This window comes from Microcaecilia unicolor, chromosome 14 (assembly GCF_901765095.1).
Source record: "Microcaecilia unicolor chromosome 14, aMicUni1.1, whole genome shotgun sequence".
Taxonomy (NCBI): domain Eukaryota; kingdom Metazoa; phylum Chordata; class Amphibia; order Gymnophiona; family Siphonopidae; genus Microcaecilia; species Microcaecilia unicolor.
The window spans coordinates 11899242-11920627 of NC_044044.1; the positions used below are offsets into that span (position 1 = coordinate 11899242).

At 47.4% G+C, this 21386-nt stretch overlaps 1 protein-coding gene across 1 annotated transcript in view; it reads right to left on the bottom strand.

Annotated features, from left to right (window-relative positions):
* LOC115458289 (neuronal tyrosine-phosphorylated phosphoinositide-3-kinase adapter 1-like) overlaps positions 1-21386 on the bottom strand; it is a 99485-nt gene that overhangs the window by 45162 nt on the left and 32937 nt on the right. Inside the window, exon 2 of the mRNA XM_030188152.1 lies at positions 4112-4416. Within this exon, the coding sequence (XP_030044012.1) occupies positions 4112-4416 (305 nt within the window). The remainder of the gene's footprint in view (positions 1-4111; positions 4417-21386) is intronic.

Here is a 21386-nt window from a genome sequence, read left to right on the forward strand (position 1 = left end):
CAATGCTACTTGGAAACTGAAATGGGGGGATTTCCAACAGTCCTTGGGGATTACAATGGGGAGTTTCCAATGCTCTTTGGGGAGGGGAGGGGAGATGTCATTGGAACAGGGAATGGGGGGGATCTGACCAAATATCCTTATGCAGGTCCCAGCCAATATTCAGACTACAGATGTGACCTAAAGAACCATGTTGAGAATCAGGGAAGCCAGGACTCCCACTGATGCTTCTTGTGACCTTGGACCAGTCATTTCACCTTCTACTGCCTCACATACCAGTTCAGATACTAAGGGTCCTGTTTACTATGCAGCACTAAGGGTGTGTTAGCGTTTTTTAGCGCATGCTAATGATTAGCACGAGGAAAATATGGGTGACTCTAGCATTTAGTGCGTGCTAAAAACGTTAGTGTGGCTTAGTAAACAGGGCCCTAAGCACTTTGAGGCAAGGACCTACATACTGTACTTAAATTGTAAGTTATCTTGAGTTTCAGTTTGGAAATCTAAAATCCAACAAAATGAATATCAGGTTATGCTGAAGAGGGCTTGCTAAATTTGGCACTTATATTCTTATCGAAACAAAAAAGCAACACTGGGCCTTCAGGATTGAGATGATCAAAGTTTCTTGTTTATTAATTGACGGATAGACTCGACACGGGCCGTGTTTCGGTGCACTGGCAAGCACCCAATTTAATACATGTAACTTAACTGAGTAATAACCCAATCAGCGCTGATAACTGGGTGATAACTACCAATTATCAGCACTAATACAGTAAGATAGTGATGGCAGATAAAGACCTGAATGGTCCATCCAGTCCGCCCATGGGCAATAATTAGCATTTACCTGCATATCATATTCTATAGTTATGTGCGCGTAAATCCTAAGGCATGTACATATTTGGGGGTCTGGAGAGAGGCGTTTCTGGGGCTGTTCTCAAATATTATGAACATAAGAACATAAGCATTGCCATACGGGGACAGACCGAAGGTCCAACAAGCCCAGTATCCTATTTCCAGCAGCGGCCAATCCAGGTCACAAGTACCTGGCAAGATCCCAAAACAATAAAACAGATTTGGTGCTGCTTATCCTAGAATATGTAATGGATTTTCCCAAGTCCATCTTAATAATGGCTTATAGACTTTCATTTAGGAAATTATCCAAACCTTTTTTTAAACTCTGCTAAGCTAACTGCTTTTAACACATTCTCTGGCAATGAATTCCAGAGTTTAGTTAGTCGTTGAGTGAAGAAATACTTTCTCCCATTTGTTTTAAATTTATTACTTCATAGTTCCTTTACATAGCCCCTAGTCCTAGTATTTTTGGAAAGAGTAAATAAGCAATTCATGTTTACCTGTTCCACTCCACTCAGTATTTTATATACCTCTATCATATCTCCCCTCAGCCATCTCTTCTCTAACCTGAAAAGCCCTAGCCACTTTAGCCTTTCCTCATAGAGAAGTCGTCCCATCCCCTTTATCGTTTTCGTCGCCCTTCTCTGTACCTTTTCTAATTCCATTATATCTTTTTATGCACGTTGATACAGAATATGACCAAACTGCAGCTAACTGTAGGCGCCTGCGTTTAAGCCTGCTCATAGCAGAACTAATTACAGGTGCCTACAATTAGGTGCAGTTTATGCCTACGCGTGATTCTATAAAGTATGCATATTCTTTATAGAATTACACTAAGCATGTTACATTTTTGGTGCTGATTTTTAGGCGCTACTTATAGAATATATGCCCCTTAGAGGATGGGCAGACTGGATGGGTCATATGGCCTTTATCTGCCGTCATGTTTCAATGTTTAGAGCAGAGATATTTAATACCAGTGAGGTTGGATGTGATGGGGAGGGGTTACCACAATTTATGCTGGAAAGGATGTAGGACAGTGGGATGCTCTCACATCTGATAAGAACATGCTCTGTTATGCAGGACCTATGGGTAAGGTTACCATATGTCCGGTTTGACACTGCGGGGTTTTGCCAGCCTGCCTGTTTGTCTGGGTTTGCAGATGGACGGGCAGGCTGGTGGATGGGTCTCAGGGTGTCCTGTCCTCCCCTCTCCTCCCCTCCTGTACCTTATCGTCGTGCCCTGGTGGTCTAGTGGCCTCTTCAGGGCAGGAAAGAGCGGGCTCTATATAGAATCTGATGGGCAAACATCATGCAGTAGACTTTCCTTTGGACTGCAAGTTGCAGCTTTTTTGCATCATGCTCCTGGTATGGCAATGCTATATAACTGTTTCAGAAATTGATTTTAAATGTATGAAGAGTGTTGCTGACAGCATGCTGGAATGCACAGTCACTCACGATGTGAGACTGATGCATGAAAGTGGGGAGGGTAATGGAAATGTAGTTGAAGTCTGCCAGGATGTGTGGTACGATGGAGAAGGTTTGCAAAGCATGGAACCCTGTCCTATTATGGTGTGGGAAGTGAAGATGAAGATAGCGTTGAAATATTTGGGGATGCAGAGGGGAGGGGGTAACAGTTGAATGATTATATGATATCTTTTGTCATTGATTCAGCTATTGGGTGCTGGAGATTGGAGGCTCTCTTATGTTTCTGCTCAGAAGACTAGAGGGATCCCCATATCCATTTGGTGCCTATGACCCTTTTGGCATTTTTTATTGATATGTTTGGAGGAATGTGGTGTTATTTTTTTTTTACGTTATGTTTGCCACTGAAGGATATTAGGCGGGAAGGGGTATGGGGATTGGGGAGTATAGAGAGAAAGGTTGGGAAAGGGGTTTCTGTATGAGCTTGTTTATATACTTTTTGTTTATTGTTTATATTTTTTTGAGAAGTTGTAGGCTGTACTGGATAAAACTCAAGAAAATGTTAATTAAAAAAACTAAATAAACCAATTTTCCACCAACCAAATAGGTTACTGCTGGGTTATATTTTCAGGGTAGATATTCAGTATGGTTGAAGTAGACAGGCAGCTCCTTGTGACTCTGGGCAAGTCACTTAACCCTCCATTGCCCCAGGTACAAATAAGTACCTGTATACAATATGTAAGCCGCATTGAGCCTGCCATGAGTGGGAAAGCGTGGGGTACAAATGTAACAAAAATAAATAAATAAATAGGCAGGAGCTGAACTAGCCAGCTGCCAATATGCAGTACCACTTAATTGGGAAGTGCCACTGAATATTGGCTATGCTGTGTTGGTCTAGGAGCAGAGCTGGAGTGATCCTGGATGACCCTTGAAGTTATGTGGGCATCGGTGGTATTCAGCACTAACGCCCAAATAAATAAAGAGGCAAGCAGGGCCACGTACTGTAAATAGCAGCCCTAACTTCTGGGTATCACCACTCACCTGCATATTCAAAGCTGGTACCCAAACATGGTGTGGCGTTGAATATCCAAGCCGATGAGACATTAGTAAAATGCTCACTGCAACCATCTGAATATTGACCAGCCAAGTTTATAAGCCTGCTCCTTACTTTTATCTAAATTGTAATTCACTTACGCCTAACTACCAGACAACGAATCTCAAGCCCGAACTAAATAATACCCAACTCTCTATACTTGACTACCAAAGTCTACTCTACCACGAATGAACTTTAACACAACACCATTCTATCTCTAATCCCGAATAGGAACTCTTTATACTTGACTGTTTAATCTACTCTGCCAATCATGACCTCTAATGTAATACCACTTGTATCTCTCACTCCGGAAATGGTGATCGCCATGACTGAACAATGTAAGCCACATTGAGCCTACAAATAGGTGGGAAAATGTGGGATACAAATGCAACAAATAATAATAATAAATCCAAGATCCAATGCACTTCAAATATGGCTGCCTTAACCACCCCCACTGCAGGGGTGTAGCAACTGTGGAGTCAGGCCCACCCACTCACTGGCAGCAGAACAGGCCAATGAGAGAAAAACTGAAGGCGCTGTCAACATCTGAACTGTCCAGTGTCCAACCATTGTAACCTTGGGCCCCACCAAAATATCAATCTTGACTACACTACTACCCCATAGGGTCTTAGGAGAATTGCAAAGGAGCAGAAGTAGGAATAATTTGCTTTACAGAGGGTGAAGGTGGTATTTCCTATCAGATACTAGAGACCACAAGATATGAGGGGAGGGATTATCATCTTTATCTTACCAGCCTTCTTCATCCCGCTATGTTCGGACGTGCCAGTAGCCTTGCTTTCTCCAGACGTACTGAGCTTGGTGCTCGGATGCCGCTTTGGCTTAGCTGGGGGCTTCCTGCCAGCGGCTGCTCCATCACCCCCTCCATTCTCCACACTGCCCACGGAATGACAAGACAGGGAGCGGGGGGCCATGCTGCTGGCGCAGGGGTGGGGCGCATGCTCCTGAGAGGCAGGCATGGTCAGAAACCCCATGCGGAAGTGCCTACGGAAGGAGGAGATGTCCCTCACCTTCCCAACTCCTACATCTTTGGAAGCACTGAAAGAAAAAACAACAGAGGATGAGACCAGTTCACAGTAAAAATTCTTCTTTAGGTTAAAGGGTGGGTAGCTGGTAGCAAAGCATACAGCAGATCATTACCTCTCTATAAGGTTTGTTTCCCGATAGGAGAAATACTCTGCTAATCTTTGCCCCCCCCCCCCCCCCACCACCACCACCAATCTCTTTTCCCTGCTGCATATACCTACAAAAAACAAAAAAAGATCTTCCTTGATCAACTTCTCAGACTTAAGCAGGTCTTGTTTTCCAGAAACCCATCCAACCTCTTCTTAAACATCTCCCTCTTTCCACCAGTGGCTCTCTATTAAGATGTTTCATTGTATTGTACTGTAGAGAGGTGTGGTAGCCGTGTTAGTCCACTCTTAAAGGTTATCAATAGAAATCAAACAAAATAAAACATGGAAAAGAAAATAAGATGATACCTTTTTTATTTGGACATAACTTAATACATTTCTTGATTAGCTTTCGAAGGTTGCCCTTCTTCGTCAGATCGGAAATAAGCAAATGTGTTAGCAGATAGATATCGTGTGTATCATATCTACATTATAGGAATGTTCTTGTACATCATCCCCCGGAATACTATATATGACAGCCAATTTGCGCAGGCAACTTTAATTATTTAACAAGCCAATCAGAGCCCATAATCGGCCACTAACGAGCAATTATCAGCACTAATTAGAATTTACACGCACAACTTTCTAAGGGGTCCTTTTACTAAGGTGTGCTGAAAAATGGCCTGCGCTGGTGTACACGCGTGCAGGTCCATTTTTCAGCGCACCTGCAAAAAAGGCCGGTGGGGTTTTTTTAGCTGAAAATGAAGGTGTGGCAAAATAAAAATTGGTACGTGTCCATTTTGGGCCTGAGACCTTACTGCCAACCATTGTCTTAGCGGTAAGGTCTCACCCGTTAACCGGGTAGTAATGGTCTACACACGTAGAATGACGATTATCGCCCGGTTTCTGCTGCACGCTAGAAAATAAAAATTATTTTTCTGGCACGCATAGCGGAAGCACATAAAGATCTAAATTCCTGCTCAGGCCACGTGATAGCCGGGAGGTAACTCCAAATTGACATGCATTGGGCTCACGTAGGCGCCTACGTAGCTTAGTAAAAGTGGTGGGTGTAAATTCTAATACGCAAATCTCAAAAGGAGGCGTGGCCAAGGGAAGGGCATAAGCGGGTCATAGATGTTCCTAAAAATTACGTGCAGTTTTTCAGAATATGCCCAATCTGCACCTAAGTTAGGTGCAGTCATTTACACCAGGTTTTACTTGGCATAACTCCTAAATTTTAGTCATGAGGACAGGCCCTAAGTGTATTCTATAAACTGCGCCTAACTTTAGGCAAGGTCTATAGAATAGCACTGTGCGGTTTTATTTGGCACCAATTTTTTTAGGGACCATATATTGAATGAGGTCCCTGCAAACCTGTATCATATTTCTGTTATATGAATGTTCTACTGTGCTGTTCTAATATGGATATTTCTGAGACTATATCATGTCATTACTATTACTAGGATTTAATTTACCTATCTCCAAGTTTGTTACTGATTGTATTTTACGCTCACATTTGCTACGCTGTTAACACAATGTAAGATGTTTATGTCATGCTATACCTTTTGAACACTGCCTTGGGTGAATCTCTTCATAAAAAAAGAGCAATAAATCCCAATAAATAAATGTATCAATCGATCAATCAGTCAGTCAATCAGGACTTTGTACCAGTAATAAATTCTCCATCCTTATTTGTTACTTACTTTTATTGCTAAAATCAAGGGTTGAAAAAAGCCAGAAGAGGTCATCTTGAGACTCTCAAAAACTGAGAGGTGGAAGTAATCTCAAAAGGTCCATCTATCCTGCTATCTTTTGGACTGACTCCACTTTTATCACCTCTGACAGATGTGTCTAATCTCTTAAAACCTCCACTGATGGAGATGCTACCACCTTCCTGGGAACTCTGTTACAATATTTGACTATTCTCACACTTACAGAATTCTTCATAATGTATCATTTAAATCTCCTCTGCTGTAATTTAAGCCTCATTTAGAGTACTGTGTACAATTCTGGAGGCCATATCTTCAAAACGATATTAACAGGATGGAAACAGTCCAGAGGCCTACTACTAAAGTTGTCAGTTGTCTTCCCACAAAATGTATGGGGACAGACTTAAAGATCTCAATATGTATACTTCGGAAGAAAGGTGAGAGGGAGGAGATATGATATAGACATTCAAGTATCTCAGTACCATACATGCAGAGAAGGCAAGTCTCTTTCAACTGAGGGCACAGGATGAAGTTAAAAGGGGATACACTCAGGAGTAATCTAAGAAAATACTTCTTTATGGAAAGGGTGGTGGATGCATGGAACAGCCTTCTGGTGAAGGTGGTGAATACGATGACTGTATCTGAATTCAAGAAAGCACGGGTCAACTACATAAGATCTAAGGAAGAGGAACATATAGTAGATGATATGGATAGAAAGGCCGCATAGGCCATATAGCAGGCTTGTCCAACCCGTGGCCCGCGGGTGAAGTCCTCCAATAGGATCCATTTCTCTGCCACAACAGATCTAACCAAGAGCTTGAGCCCTGTAGCAGCAGAAGTTGAGGCTGTTCACATGGTATCAAGTCTTGTGAGACTTATTACTATGAGACAAATCTCGACTTCCAGTGCAGCATGGCTCGACCTCATGGTGATAAGTCACGGCAGAGAAGTAGGGATCCCATTGGAGAACTTCATCTGGAGCTTCTTTGGACCACTCACGAGGAAGCAGAGAATCTGAGCCAGGGAAGCAATCTTCATTGAAGCAAGCAGGTGACTGGAAGGAGACACCGTGAAGACAGTGGGCGGGTGAAGGTACATGTAAGAGAGGAAGAATGAGTAAAGGACTTGGGAGCATGGGGAGAGAGAAAGAAAGAGAAAACTAGAGAAAGTTTTTTTTTTTTTAATGAGTGCAGTATTAACCTGAGTTTAAACATGGTTTAGACTATTTTTTTGGAAGGAAATTCCATTGACAAAACTGGATGGATGGAAAGAGAGAGAGAAATAGGGCAAGACTGGATGGGTGGACAAGAAAACAGAAACATGGTGAAAAGGAAAACAGAAACAGGGCAAGACTGCATGGGAGGGAAGAAAAACCACTGTTTTTCTTCCCTCCCATGCAATGCTAGATTAGGAGAAAGAGAGAGAGAGAGAGAGAGAGTAATAGTGAATAGGAGGTGGGTGAGAGAGACAGACAATGCTGAATGGGCTGGAGAGACAGCAGAGAAAGAACCTTATGAGACTCGGAGACTGGGCATCTAAATGACAGATGACGTTTAATGTGAGCAAGTGCAAAGTGATGCATGTGGGAAAGAGGAACCTGAATTATAGCTACGTAATACAAGGTTCCACATTAGGAGTCACCAACCAGGAAAGGGATCTAGGCGTCATCATTGATGATACATTGAAACCCTCTGCTCAATGTGCGGCGGTGGCTAAGAAAGCAAATAGAATGTTAGGTATTATTAGGAAAGGAATAGAAAGCAAAAACGAGGACATTATAATACCTTTGTATCGGTCCATGGTGCGACTACATCTTGAATATTGTATGCAGTTCTGGTCACCGCATCTCAAAAAAATATAGTAGAATTAGAAAAGGTACAGAGAAGGGTGATGAAAATAATAAAGGGGATGGAATGACTTTCCTATGAGGAAAGGCAGCTAAAGCGGCTAGGGCTCTACAGCTTGGAGAAAAGACAGCTGAGGGGAGATATGATAGAGGTCTATAAAATAATGAGTGGAGTGGAACGGGTAGACGTGAATCGATTGTTTACTCTTTTCAAAAATACCAAGACTAGGGGGCACAAAATGAAGCTACAAATTAGTAAATTTAAAACAAATTGGAGAAAATATTTCTTCACTCAACGTGTAATTAAACTCTGGAATTCGTTGCCAGAGAACATAGTAAAAGCAGTTAGCTTAGCGGGGTTTAAAAAAGGTTTGGATGGCTTCCTAAAGGAAAAGTCCATAGACCATTATTAAAATGGACTTGGGGAAAATCCACTGCTTATTTCTAGGATAAGCAGCATAAAATGTATTGTACTGTTTTAGGATCTTGCCAGATACTTATGACCTGGATTGGCCACTGTTGGAAACAGGATGCTGGGCTTGATGAACCTTTGGTCTGTCCCAGTATGGCAATGCTTATGTACTTATGAAATACTGCATAGAAGGAGGGAGAAAAAGAGAGATACAAGGGCAATGCTGCATGGGGGGGGGGAGATAAAGAAAAAAAAAGTGATATGGCAAATGGTGCAGGGGGAGAGGAGGAAGGAAGAGTGAGAGAGAGAGAGAAAGAGAGAGACAGGGGCAATGCTACATGCCAGGGGGCATGGGGGTACATATCAGAGAAAGAGAGAGAGAGAATGGGTGAAGACAGGAGAGATACATATGAGAAAGCGAGAGAATGGGTGAAGGCAGGGTAGCATGGAAGAGAAATAGAGAGCTTGAGTATGCTCACGCGTGCACACACACGTGTCTTGGTCCTCTGAATCAGTGGCATAGCTATGTGGGGCCAGGGGGGCCTGGGCCCTCATAGATTTGGCCCTGGACCCCCTTGCCGAAGACTCTCTCGACCCCCTCCTCCCGCCGCCAACCCTCTCTCGCCGTCGCCGTGGGCTACCTTTGCTGGCGGAAGACCCCAATCTCAGCCAGCCGAGGAGGTCCTCTTCTTCCCGCGAAGGCTTCGTTCTGTTTCTGACGTCCTGCACATTGTATGTGCAGGACGTCAGATTCACAGAAACAGAACGAAGCCTTGCAGATCAGCCAGGCTTCATTCTATTTCTGTGAGTCTGACGTCCTGCATGTAGAACATGCAGGATGTCAGAAACAGAACAAAGCCTTCGCGGGAAGAAGACAACCTCGGCTGGCGGGGATTGGGGTCCCCCGCCAGCAAAGGTAGGCGACGCCGGGGGAAGGTTGGTGGCAGGAGGGGGGGTCGAGAGGGTCGTCGGCAGGGGTCATCAAAGTTGGCGGCGGGGGGGGGGTCGGCAATGGCGCAGGGGCTCGGCAGTGGCGGGGGGGGGGGTCGATAATGGCTGGGGGGGGTTGACGGCACCGGGGGGGGCTAAAATGTGCCCCCTCATCTCGGGCTCTGGACCCCCCTCCCGCCGAAGTCTGGCTATGCCCCTGCTCTGAATGTTACAAACTATTAAATGTGGCTCCCGATAAAAAAAAGTTTGGACAAGCCTGCCATATGCTCTTTATCTACCATCATTTTCTACGTTTCTATGTAAAATCCTGGGCAGGTCAGCAAGCTCTATTCAGCGATGCTTAACTGGGCAGTGCTACTGAATATCCCCTCTGACCACTGCAGCACAATTATACTGTATGGGGATAATTTTCATGTATATTACAGGACCCTCATGTATGAAACTACTCCATGTGTAAAAGTATGCATGATGACACACAAGCACAATTATCAGCAGTTTTTGGGCAAAGCACAGGCAGATTTCCAATTTTATAAAATACATGCATTTGCAGCTGCTAAACAGGGTTGCTGAGAGACAGAGCCGGGCCCAGGTAGGGCTGCCGTAGCCCCCCCCCCCCCCCACTTGGGCCATCGCTGTCGCCACCACCTCCCCACTCCCCCCCACCCCACTCGAGCCGCCGCCACTCCCCCCCCCACGCTCAGGCCGTCGCTGCCCCCCCCCCCCCCCCCACTTGGGCCTTCACCACTGCCCCCTACTAGGGCTATTGCTGATGCCCCCCCCACTCGAGCTGTCACTGATACCCCCCCTACTCGGGCTGCTGCTCCCTACCCCTTTACCTTCCTGCATCTGCTCCTCCCTTGGTCTGTCACTGGTGTGCCAGGATCCAGGTTATCGCATTAATGCAATCACCCAGGTCCTGACATATAGGAGCAGGAGAGACACAGACCGAGGGAGCAAAACCTTCTGGCGCCAAACCCCCCTTGGAGGCTGCGCCAGGGGAATCCTTCCCCCCCCCCCCCGCCCCCTCCTCTTGGCAGCTCCACTGCTCAGAAGCAGGCCTAAATGCTCACTGCTTCATTTTAGCTGTGATTTCTGCAGCTTTCCTGGTGCGATTTCATAACAACATCCATGCGCTTACATGTCTTTATAAAATAGGTTAAATGCAAGCGCCTTCTTGCCCTCTGAACCTAGGTGACCTGTTATAAAATTGGGAGCCCAAGAGAAAGTGTTGTGAGAACTGGCCATGGGGATGGTAATGAACTAACATCCAGAGAAGGAAAGAGAGCTACTTTCCCTGTTATCTTTCCATGGTGAATGTGGAGCTTTCAAGAGCTGATTGGCTGCCAGCCAGTCCTTGGCCGCTCGGTAAGGGCAGGCGTATGGTAACAAATGGGAGAACGCCAACGCAGGCTTCGTGTGCTCCTCATACTTATTTTTCAGTTGAAACAGCTGACATTTTCTCAAGCTGTGCTACGTGTATAAGGAAAGGCAGCAACTGTTCAATCAAATTATGACTGTTTTCTTGGGGAAGGGAGTGGGGGGTAGACTCATGATTTTACAATAGATTTTTCATGACCCAATGACGTCACGGAGACCATGTTCTCCCCAGAAGCAAAATACTGTATTTGATTGGCCATTTTGCTCACTGCTCCCAAGGTTACCAAGTCACAAAAACATTTTTTTTACAACAGGCTTCCAGGTTAACCTAATTATTTTACTGACACAAATTTTACCAACGCTGTTTGTGCGCATCAGGTGTTATTACACAAAGATGTAGCCCCCCAACTCCGGCATATTGCAACCATTCAGACAGAGCCTGAGTCCATGGTACTGGAGACACAAGCCCAGCGCTTAGAACATTTTAGTAACATTAAATTATTTTTATAGATATGTCATTGTTTTGTTTTTCTCTTACTAATTGTCAGCATCTCCTGACTATCCCCAAATTAAGTCTAGCACAGTTTATTTAGTCCCTGCAATAATTCCTTTCCCTGCAGTTGGGGCAGTGGGAGATCATTCCTGCCTCCTAACTGCCAGCCATGTGATCATTTGTAAAGTTAATTTCACAGCACATCATAACAATGGTAAGAGGACCCATGAGAGTCTTTTTTTGGCCTAGAAGCTTTCTCTTGCTGTTCTGGACTTCCATATCAATCAAAACTAGAGGCTGCTAGGGCTACAGCACAGTGTGTCTTCATTCACAGCTATCAAGGAGGTATTTTTGTTTTTAATTTTAAATCTCTATTGAAGTCAGAAAATAGCACAAAGAACCACACATCCAACAGAAGGAAAACAGTAACAAGATATAGTCCATTAGCAAAGTAATAATTTTACTTATCATACTCTCTCCCTCTTCCTTACCCTAGACCGGGATGGCAAAGATCACATAGTGATGACCACAGAAGGCCTGGGTTCTTTTAACCTCCTGACAAACTTACAGCCTGCCTTAAATCCCAGCTATAACCCCCTCAACCCCCCCCCCCCCCCGGCAGACCCATACTTCTCAAATCCTACCTCCACCCCTTTAAAAGGAGGCCAAACTGGAAGATCCCTGTGGTCTATAAGTGTAGCTCATTCAACACCAGACTGCCTGCCCTAGGTGGCATTTGGATATAAAGCTCCCATATAAGCATGAATTTTTTTTCTGTCTATTCACAATAAGGTTGGCCTCTTGGGCCTCTCATACCATTAGGTTATGAAAGGCACTTCTCCAAACCCAATCAGTTGGGGGGGGGGCTCTCTTGTATGCAGCATTTTTCCCAACTGCACATGCTTTATGAATAAGCAGATCCCCCCCCCCCCCTTCTCCAAAGGCTCCACATCTATACATTTTCCCAAATAAAATCCCCTGAGATGAAAGTATAATGAACTCTACTCAAAGCACGTATAATAGTGCCTCAAAAGTGTTGGATATGGTTGAGAGACCATAAAGCGTGAGAAAGTATGCAATCCAACTCCCCACATTTAAGACAAAACAGAAATAGAATACAACCTCCATGAAAAGCTTTTACTTGAGAGAAGTGTGATCTGGTAAGTGTGCGAAAATAACATTCTCGTAAAGTCGCACTATGTACTACCTTAGGGATGAATGACAATGCCATACTAAAATCTGCTGGTTCTAGCCCTAGCCCTAACTCTTCATTCCACCATTGCACTATATCTTGGGTTTTTGTAGGGAGGATCTGGCAAATCACTTTATGTAGGACAGAAACTGATAACCACTAGGCCACTCCTCTCAAACTGTATGAAAAACCTAAAAAAACAATCATTCCGTAACAACACTGTTCAACACAACTTTGTAATAAACACTGTTCCAATAACCTATAACTGTAATGAATCAACGCAATCTAACATTGAATCATTCTTATTTGGTTACTTTATCACATTGTTATTATTGAATGCTTTTCATTACCCTTGTTCTTAAATACCTGAATTGTACTGTTTATCTATTTTTCTACCAATTTATATTGCGTATTCTCTATTCTTTAACTGAAATATTACTTGTATTTCTTATTCGCCACTATGGTATTTGTAAGCCACATTGAGCCTGCAAAGAGGTGGGAAAATGTGGGATATAAATGCAGAAAATAAATAAAAATAAATAAATATTTATCTATGCACCTCTTGATTAAAATCTCCTTTAGTTCACCTCCACCCCAGCAGAAAAAGCCTTGCTCTGTAAATGTATATAACGGGTTAACTGCATATAGGCAAAGGCATCTGCAGGGCTACCGAAAGGGGAGAACAGGGGGGGCAAGATTCCCCAGGTCCGGCCTCCAAGAAGGGCCCGGCACCGGCGACCAAAAGAAACTACTCTGCTAGCCACAGATCCTTCTTCCTGTCGTATCCTGCCTATGCGGAAACAGGAAGTTACTTCACAGGAGGCGGGACACGGCAGGAAGAAGGACCTATAGTCAGCAGAGCACTCTCTCTCTTTTGCTACTGCAGGAGGGGGCCGGCAGTGGCAGAGCAGTGGCTACAGTGGGTGAGCGATGGCAGAGCCCTGAAGACCGTTTGCCCTGGGCCCATCTTTGACTCTCAGTGGCCCTGTGTATATGTCCTATGAACTGTGGCATTTTGTAGCAAAGATTCAAAAGACATTATGGTCCCATCTGCCTGTAGTACATGTGTTAATAGGCTAATCCCAACTGTGGTCCATCTCTGAAATGCTTTGCTCTTCATGCCTGGTGGGGGGGGGAGTCCAAACTCCCAACAACAGTTAAAATGTCTGTAGAAGAAGGACCTCAAACAGACATCAGTGAATGCCAAGCCTCCCTCAGTGGTCTCAGCAAAGCACCAACTGAAAGTGGTCAGCAAAAAACTCCCTCTCCAAACCCAAAGGTGTATAATCCTCCATAGCTAGAACCCAATCTCTAATGTGCTGCAAAAGACAGGCTCAAATGTCCAAGTTGGAGTTTGGACGTTGTGCACTAAACGACCCAAAACCGCATAGAAAACATGACCATTTTCAAAACTACCATTTTTTAATTTTTTTAAAATACCATTTGTAACAAGTTTTTGTGCTTTGTGCATTTATCTTTTCAGACCATTTTTGAAAAAAAAAAAAAGCAATGCTGAGATAAGTACCTGGGATGTCTGGAGGACCAGTCTACTAAAAATGCTGCCCCCCCCCCCCCCTCCATTTTCTACATTTTTCACTTGTATGGCTTTTTTTTAATTTTAAATATGGCCATAGAGACATCCCTGCAGAGCAAAGGAATAGCCTAGTGGTTAGTGTAGTGGGCTATAGCCCAAGGGACACAGGTTCAAACCCCAATATAACTCTTTTTTTTTTTTTTTTTTTGTAAATGTGAACCTTCCAGGACCTGAAAAATACATTCTATATCTGAATATACGCCACTTCAATAGCCTTCAGGCTTGCAGGTGTCCTATATATTTAGGTGCAGTAGATATTTTTCTGTTTCTGGAAGACTTGGAATTATTATTAAAAAAAAGAGTTGAAGTGGGAGTTGAACCTTTGTGCCTTCTTTCACAGGTCACAGAAAACAGTTTGAGCAAGAGGATGCTGCGATGCACTGCCAACTTCTATTTTAAGGGCTCTCCCCAGCTCTGTTCATCTCACGTCTGCCCATTGACTTACTGGGAGGGCTCCACAGTATAGGGCACACTCTGGTGTCACATGAGGAATGGGCAGACTCAGTGGCGTAGGGGGGGGGGCGGTCCGCCCCGGGTGCACGCCGCTGGGGGGGGGGTGTCGTCTCCGTTGGGTCCTTGCTCCCTCTGCCCCGGAACAGGTTACATCCTGTTCCGGGGCAGAGAGAGCAAGGAACCAATGGAACCGACGCAGGTCCCAGCGACGTAGGCTCGGGGGCGGATCGGCCCGCCCCTCGTTGAAAAGTAAGCTACAATGCGTTCCAGCGGGGGGAGGGTGCGCGGCGGCGACCCACCCCAGGTGCCAGCCGCCCTCGCTACGGCACTGGGCAGACTAGATCAGCCTAGCCGTACGTACTTGTCGTTTTAACAAGGGGTTCCAGGATCCTTCCTCCAGCAAATTGCTGGATGGAAGGTTGCAATAGGCAGAGCCACAGAATGAGTTTTGTAAAATTATCCCACTGGTTATATGTACCCAAAAGTACACACAGTGACAGGAAGGTGAATACTCTTGTGACCTGCATGTAGGTGTGTTTATAGGCATAGTTTGGGAACAGTTTGAGAGTACAAAAAGCACCAGGGCTTTTTTTGAGGGGGTACTCGGGTACTGAGTAACAGCACCTTTTCCAGTGTCTCCTAAAATTGACCCATGGACCATAAGTTTTAATGAAAGAGCTCAGGCTCAAGACACCAATTCTGCCTTTGTCATAGATTCTGTGACTGGTTGCAGGGGGCCTGGCTATTGTGGAGTGAGTCCCTCAGTGATCACCCCACCCCTGAAGGGTGGCTTGGCATTTGAGTACCGGCACCTTTTTTGCTAGAAAAATTGCACTGCAAAGCACATACATAGTATATCAAATATGCATCTTGTGTACTTCACTCTACTATGTGTAAATGTACGTGGGTTCATTTTTAGCTGCAATTGTGCAGATTTTGTCAGGTTGTATTATAAAGACGCTCAGGTGCTGTGGAGGAACATTGTCGATATGATGGACGCCCCCCTTTAGGTTTTTACACAAGATGGGCTTGCATCTATGATGGAGTGAATACATTTTGACAGTATACACAAACTAGTGGGTACAAGATGACATGCCTGGTGTGGCAGCCACCCTTAACATGGTATCTTGCTCCTGGACCACTACCCCCATATCTCCAGCTTCTCACTCAAATTGCTGGGGTGCATGGTGGAAGAATTTCCCAGCATGACTTGAGCATCTGCCGAATCATAGGGTTGGGGTGGGGGAGCCTTGTGGCACCAATATTGATTATTGCAATGGAATCTATGCAGGGTGCAAAGAAATGCTTCAAAACAAATTACAAACTGCCCAGAATACAGCTCCAAGGCTGATCTATGGAAAATCGAGGTTCGAAAGTTCAAGGCCACTACGTGAGAAATGACACTGGCTGCCCGTCAAAGACCGGATAACTTTTAAAGTTTGCACCCTGATGCATAAAATCCTCTACAGTGAAGCTCCAGCTTAAATGGATAACCTTATCAACTTGCCGCCTAGGAACTCTCACAGATCATCTCGTTCGTACTTAACTCTCTATTACCCAACATGTTCTGGCCTCAAGTATAAAGCCACTTCCATATCATCAAGCTGATCAATCCATAGACTGGTGGGTTGTGTCCATCTACCAGCAGGTGGAGATAGAGAGCAAACTTTTGCCTCCCTATATGTGGTCATGTGCTGCCGGAAACTCCTCAGTATGTTCTCTATCTCTGCAGGTGGTGGTCACACACAGCAGCAGCTCTGGCTAGGCCTCCAAGCCTAATTTTTAGGTTTTGTTGAGTGCCTGGGGTTGAGGGCTCTTTTGAGCAAGTGCAAACCTGGTGGTGCCAGGTCCCTCCTTTTCTCCCCCCTCCCGCTGGCTCCGTTTAAAAAAAAAAAAAAATTTTGAACGTCCTTAAAGGCGTTTATTTCGACGTTTATTTAAGCGTCTATTGCAGCTACTCACTGGGACACCAGGTCGTTACAACTCGGAGCGGACAGCAGGTAATTTTTACCTTTTTATAGCGGGCAGGGGGTTCCCCGATTATTCTCCTCGTGGCATATGGCGTCGGAGGGCGAGGGCGCAAAGGGTCGCTCCCTGGGTCGCTTGAGCGCTTCTAGAGGGGATGCGGGGGTCTTAAAGCCTGATTCGCCCTTGTTGGGTGACAGTTTCGTGACCGATGAATGTCCCGGTCCTTCCTCTGGCGTGGCGGTTTTTCCCGCCATAAACGCCCATCCCCCGCTCCTCACCTCCGCCATCTTGGCCGGCCACGCGGCTCGGACGGCTTCTTCTTGGGCCGCCCTTGAGGTTGGAGACATTAATGCCATGAACGCCCTTAATTTGGGCGACGGCACAGAAGCGGCTAAAGTTAAGAGCCGTTCTTCCCGCGCGGCTCCTTCGCGGAGTTTCGTGCCGGACGCCATTTTGGATGCGCAGCATGTCTCTCCCCCGCTTTTGCGAGCGCCGGTTGAGAGTGCGTCTAGGGCTGTTACCCAGGCTGCGGAAGTGCACGGTCTGGGGGGTTTCTCCCCCGAGTTTGTTTTGCTGCTGCATCAGGCCTTCCTCATGCACAATGCTGCCCCTGCTCCCTCGTCTGGTAAAGAGGTTGAGGTTCCCAGAGGTAAACGTCCTCGGGTTGATTCCCAGGCCTTGGAGGAATTTGTCTCCTCCGATGTAGATGAGGGCAGCGTGTCTGAGGTCTCCCAACGGTCCTTTGCGGATTCCTTGGAGGAGACGGATCCCCGCTCAGATGGAGCGGATGACCCCTCTGCAGCGCGGCTTTTTTCGCCCAGAGGATTTGCCCAACCTGTTGTTACAGGCCATGGACACTTTGAAGATTTCCTCTCCGGAGGACGTCTCTCCCTCAGCCCCTGTTGGCTCTGCCATTATGCTGGGGACGAAGCGCCCGCCTAGAACCTTCCACGTGCATGATGCCATGCACACCTTAATTTCGGCTCAATGGGATGTCCCAGAAGCGAGCCTTAAAGTGGCTAGGGCTATGTCCCGCCTCTATCCTTTGGCTGTGAGTGAACGTGAGGCCTATCTGTGGCCTACCGTGGATTCTTTAATCACTGCGGTGACTAAGAAAACGGCGTTGCCGGTGGAAGGTGGCACGGCCCTAAAGGACGCCCAAGACAGAAGATTGGAGGCGGCCTTAAGGTCGTCCTTTGAGGCAGCTGCTTTAAGTTTGCAGGCCTCAGTTTGCGGCTCCTATGTGGCCAGGGCGTGCCTGACTATGGTGCAGCGGGCTTCCCCCTCGGATCATTCCTTGAGGGCTGATTGGCCGGCCCTGGAATCGGGCTTAGCCTATTTGGCAGACTTGCTGTGTGATGTCTTGAGAGCCTCAGCTAAAGGCATGGCTCAGACATTCTCTGCGCGGCGGTGGCTTTGGCTGAAACATTGGTCTGCTGACCACGCCTCTAAATCCCGCCTGGCTAGATTGCCTTTTAAAGGCAAGCTGCTCTTTGGGGTCGAGCTGGACAAAATCGTGACCGATCTCGGCACGTCTAAGGGCAAGAAGTTACCAGAGGTCAGGGCTCGGGCTAGTGCTCGTCCCGGTACCTCCAGAGGACGGTTTCAGGAAGCCCGTCGGTACCGCCCGGGCAGGTCGGGTTCTTCTGCCCCCTCTTCCTTTAAGAGGAATTTCTCCACCAAGCAGCATTCCTTTCGCAGAGACCGCCGTCCAGGAGGTGCTCCCTCCGGTCCTCCCCCAGGGTCTCGTACCCAATGACGGGGTCTGGGTCCACGCCCCAGTGCAGATTGGAGGACGGCTGTCCTCGTTTCTGGGCGAGTGGACCACAATAACTTCAGACGCTTGGGTGCTGGAAGTCATCAGAGACGGCTACAAGCTAGAGTTCTGCCGACCCTTAAGAGACGGGTTTGTACTCTCTCCCTGCAAGTCTCCGGTCAAAGCTGTGGCAGTGCAGCAGACTTTGGACAATCTGATCCGCCTGGGTGCGGTCGTTCCGGTGCCAGAAAGTCAGCTTGGCAAGGGGCGTTACTCCATTTACTTTGTGGTACCAAAGAAAGGAGGTTCTGTCCGGCCTATCCTCGACCTCAAAGGGGTCAATCGGGCCTTGAAAGTGCGGCCCTTTCGCATGGAGACTCTCCGCTCTGTTATAGCGGCAGTGAAGGCAGGGGAGTACCTGGCATCCTTGGACATCAAGGAAGCATACTTGCATATTCCCATCTGGCCTCCTCATCAACGCTTTCTGCGTTTTGCAGTCCTGGGCCGACACTTCCAGTTCAGAGCCCTCCCGTTCGGGTTGGCTACTGCTCCGCGGACCTTTTCCAAAGTAATGGTGGTCATAGCGGCCTTCCTGCGAAAGGAAGGAGTACAAGTCCATCCTTATCTGGACGACTGGTTGATCCGAGCCCCCTCTTATGCAGAGTGCGGCAAAGCTGTGGACCGGGTAGTTGCTCTTTTGAGCTCCCTGGGATGGATCATCAACTGGGAGAAGAGCCAGCTGCGCCCGACTCAGTCCCTGGAGTATCTGGGAGTTCGATTCGACACCCAAGTGGGCAGAGTGTTCCTGCCAGACAATCGGATTGTCAAACTTCAGGCTCAGGTGGACCAGTTCCTAGTAGCCTCTCCCCTTCGGGCTTGGGACTATGTGCAGCTGTTGGGCTCTATGACGGCCACGATGGAAGTTGTGCCCTGGGCCAGGGCTCATATGAGACCACTTCAACACTCTTTGCTGCAGCGCTGGACTCCGATGTCGGAGGATTATGCTGTGCGCCTTCCCTTGGACCCAGCAGTGCGCAAGGCGCTGAGCTGGTGGATGCAGACAGACAAGTTGTCTGCGGGAATGCCTCTGGTGACCCCAGAGTGGATTGTCGTCACGACGGACGCCTCGTTGTCGGGCTGGGGAGCCCACTGCTTGGGAAGGACAGCGCAGGGGCTCTGGTCTCCTGCAGAAACAAAGTGGTCTATCAACCTCCTGGAACTCAGAGCCATTCGGTTGGCGCTTTTGGAGTTCATCCCGTTACTGGTGTTGAAGCCTGTACGGGTTCTGTCGGACAATGCCACGGCTGTGGCCTATGTCAACCGCCAGGGAGGTACCAAGAGCGCCCCTCTAGCCAAGGAGGCTATGAATCTTTGCCAGTGGGCGGAAGCGAACCTGGAGCAGCTTTCAGCGGCCCACATTGCCGGAGTCATGAATGTCAAGGCGGACTTTCTCAGTCGCCATACCTTGGAGCCCGGAGAGTGGCAGCTATCTGCTCAGGCGTTCTTGGACATCACGAAGCGCTGGGGCCAGCCGAGCCTAGATCTGATGGCGTCATCGGCCAATTGCCAAGTGCCGCGCTTTTTCAGCAGAGGACGGGACCCTCGATCCCTGGGAGTAGATGCTCTTCTCCAACAGTGGCCGAAACAAGAGCTTCTCTATGTGTTCCCGCCCTGGCCCATGTTGGGCAGGGTGCTAGACCGGGTGGCAAAGCATCCCGGCAGGGTAATCCTGGTGGGTCCGGATTGGCCCAGACGTCCCTGGTATGCGGACTTGATCAGGCTCTCAGTCGACGATCCTCTGCGGCTGCCAGTGGAGCGGGGCCTGTTACATCAGGGTCCCGTGGTGATGGAGGATCCCTCCCCCTTTGGTCTTACGGCCTGGCTATTGAGCGGCAGCGTCTGAGGAAGAAGGGCTTCTCAGACAAGGTCATCGCCACTATGCTAAGAGCGAGGAAGCGCTCTACTTCTACTGCTTACGCCAGGGTTTGGCGTATCTTTGCAGCGTGGTGTGAAGCAGGCTCACTTTCTCCCTTCACTGCTCCAATTTCTTCAGTGTTGGCGTTCCTGCAAGAAGGTCTGGAGAAAGGCCTGTCGCTCAGTTCCCTTAAAGTCCAGGTAGCGGCTCTGGCTTGCTTCAGGGGCCGCCTGAAGGGTGCTTCCCTGGCTTCGCAGCCAGATGTGGTGCGCTTTCTCAAGGGAGTGAATCACCTGCGCCCTCCTCTGCACTCAGTGGTGCCTGCGTGGAATCTCAACCTGGTGCTAAGAGCATTGCAGAAGCCGCCTTTTGAACCCTTGTCGAGGGCATCTCTGAAAGACCTGACGTTGAAAGCAGTCTTTTTGGTGGCTATCACTTCAGCCAGAAGAGTTTCCGAGCTCCAGGCGCTCTCATGTCGAGAGCCTTTTCTGCAGTTCACTGAGGCAGGAGTGACTATTCGCACAGTGCCTTCCTTCCTGCCCAAGATTGTTTCTCGCTTCCATGTGAATCAGCAGCTCTGTCTCCCTTCCTTTCGTAGGGAGGACTACCCAGAGGAGTACTCTGCTCTTAAATATCTGGATGTGAGACGAGTCATCATCAGATACTTGGAAGTGACCAATGATTTCCGGAAATCGGATCATCTGTTTGTCCTGTTTGCAGGTCCTCGTAAGGGTCTGCAGGCTGCTAAGCCTACAGTGGCAAGATGGGTCAAGGAAGCCATTGCAGCGGCTTATGTGGCCGCGGGGAAGGTGCCGCCTATCCAGCTGAAGGCTCACTCCACGAGAGCTCAGGCGACCTCGATGGCAGAGGCCGGATCCGTCTCCTTGGAAGAGATATGCAAGGCGGCAACTTGGGCTTCGGCTCATACATTCTCCAAGCATTACCGTTTGCCTGTGGCTGCACGGGCGGAGGCCCGGTTTGGAGCTTCAGTGTTGAGGTCAGGGATTTCAATGTCCCGCCCTGGGTGAGTACTGCTTCGGTACATCCCACCAGTCTATGGATTGATCAGCTTGATGATATGGAAGGTAAAATTATGTATAATCATACCTGATAATTTTCTTTCCATTAATCATAGCTGATCAATCCATAGCCCCTCCCAGATATCTGTACTGTTTTTATTCTGGTTGCATTTCAGGTTCAAGTTTAGTCTTCAGTTACTTCAGAAAGACT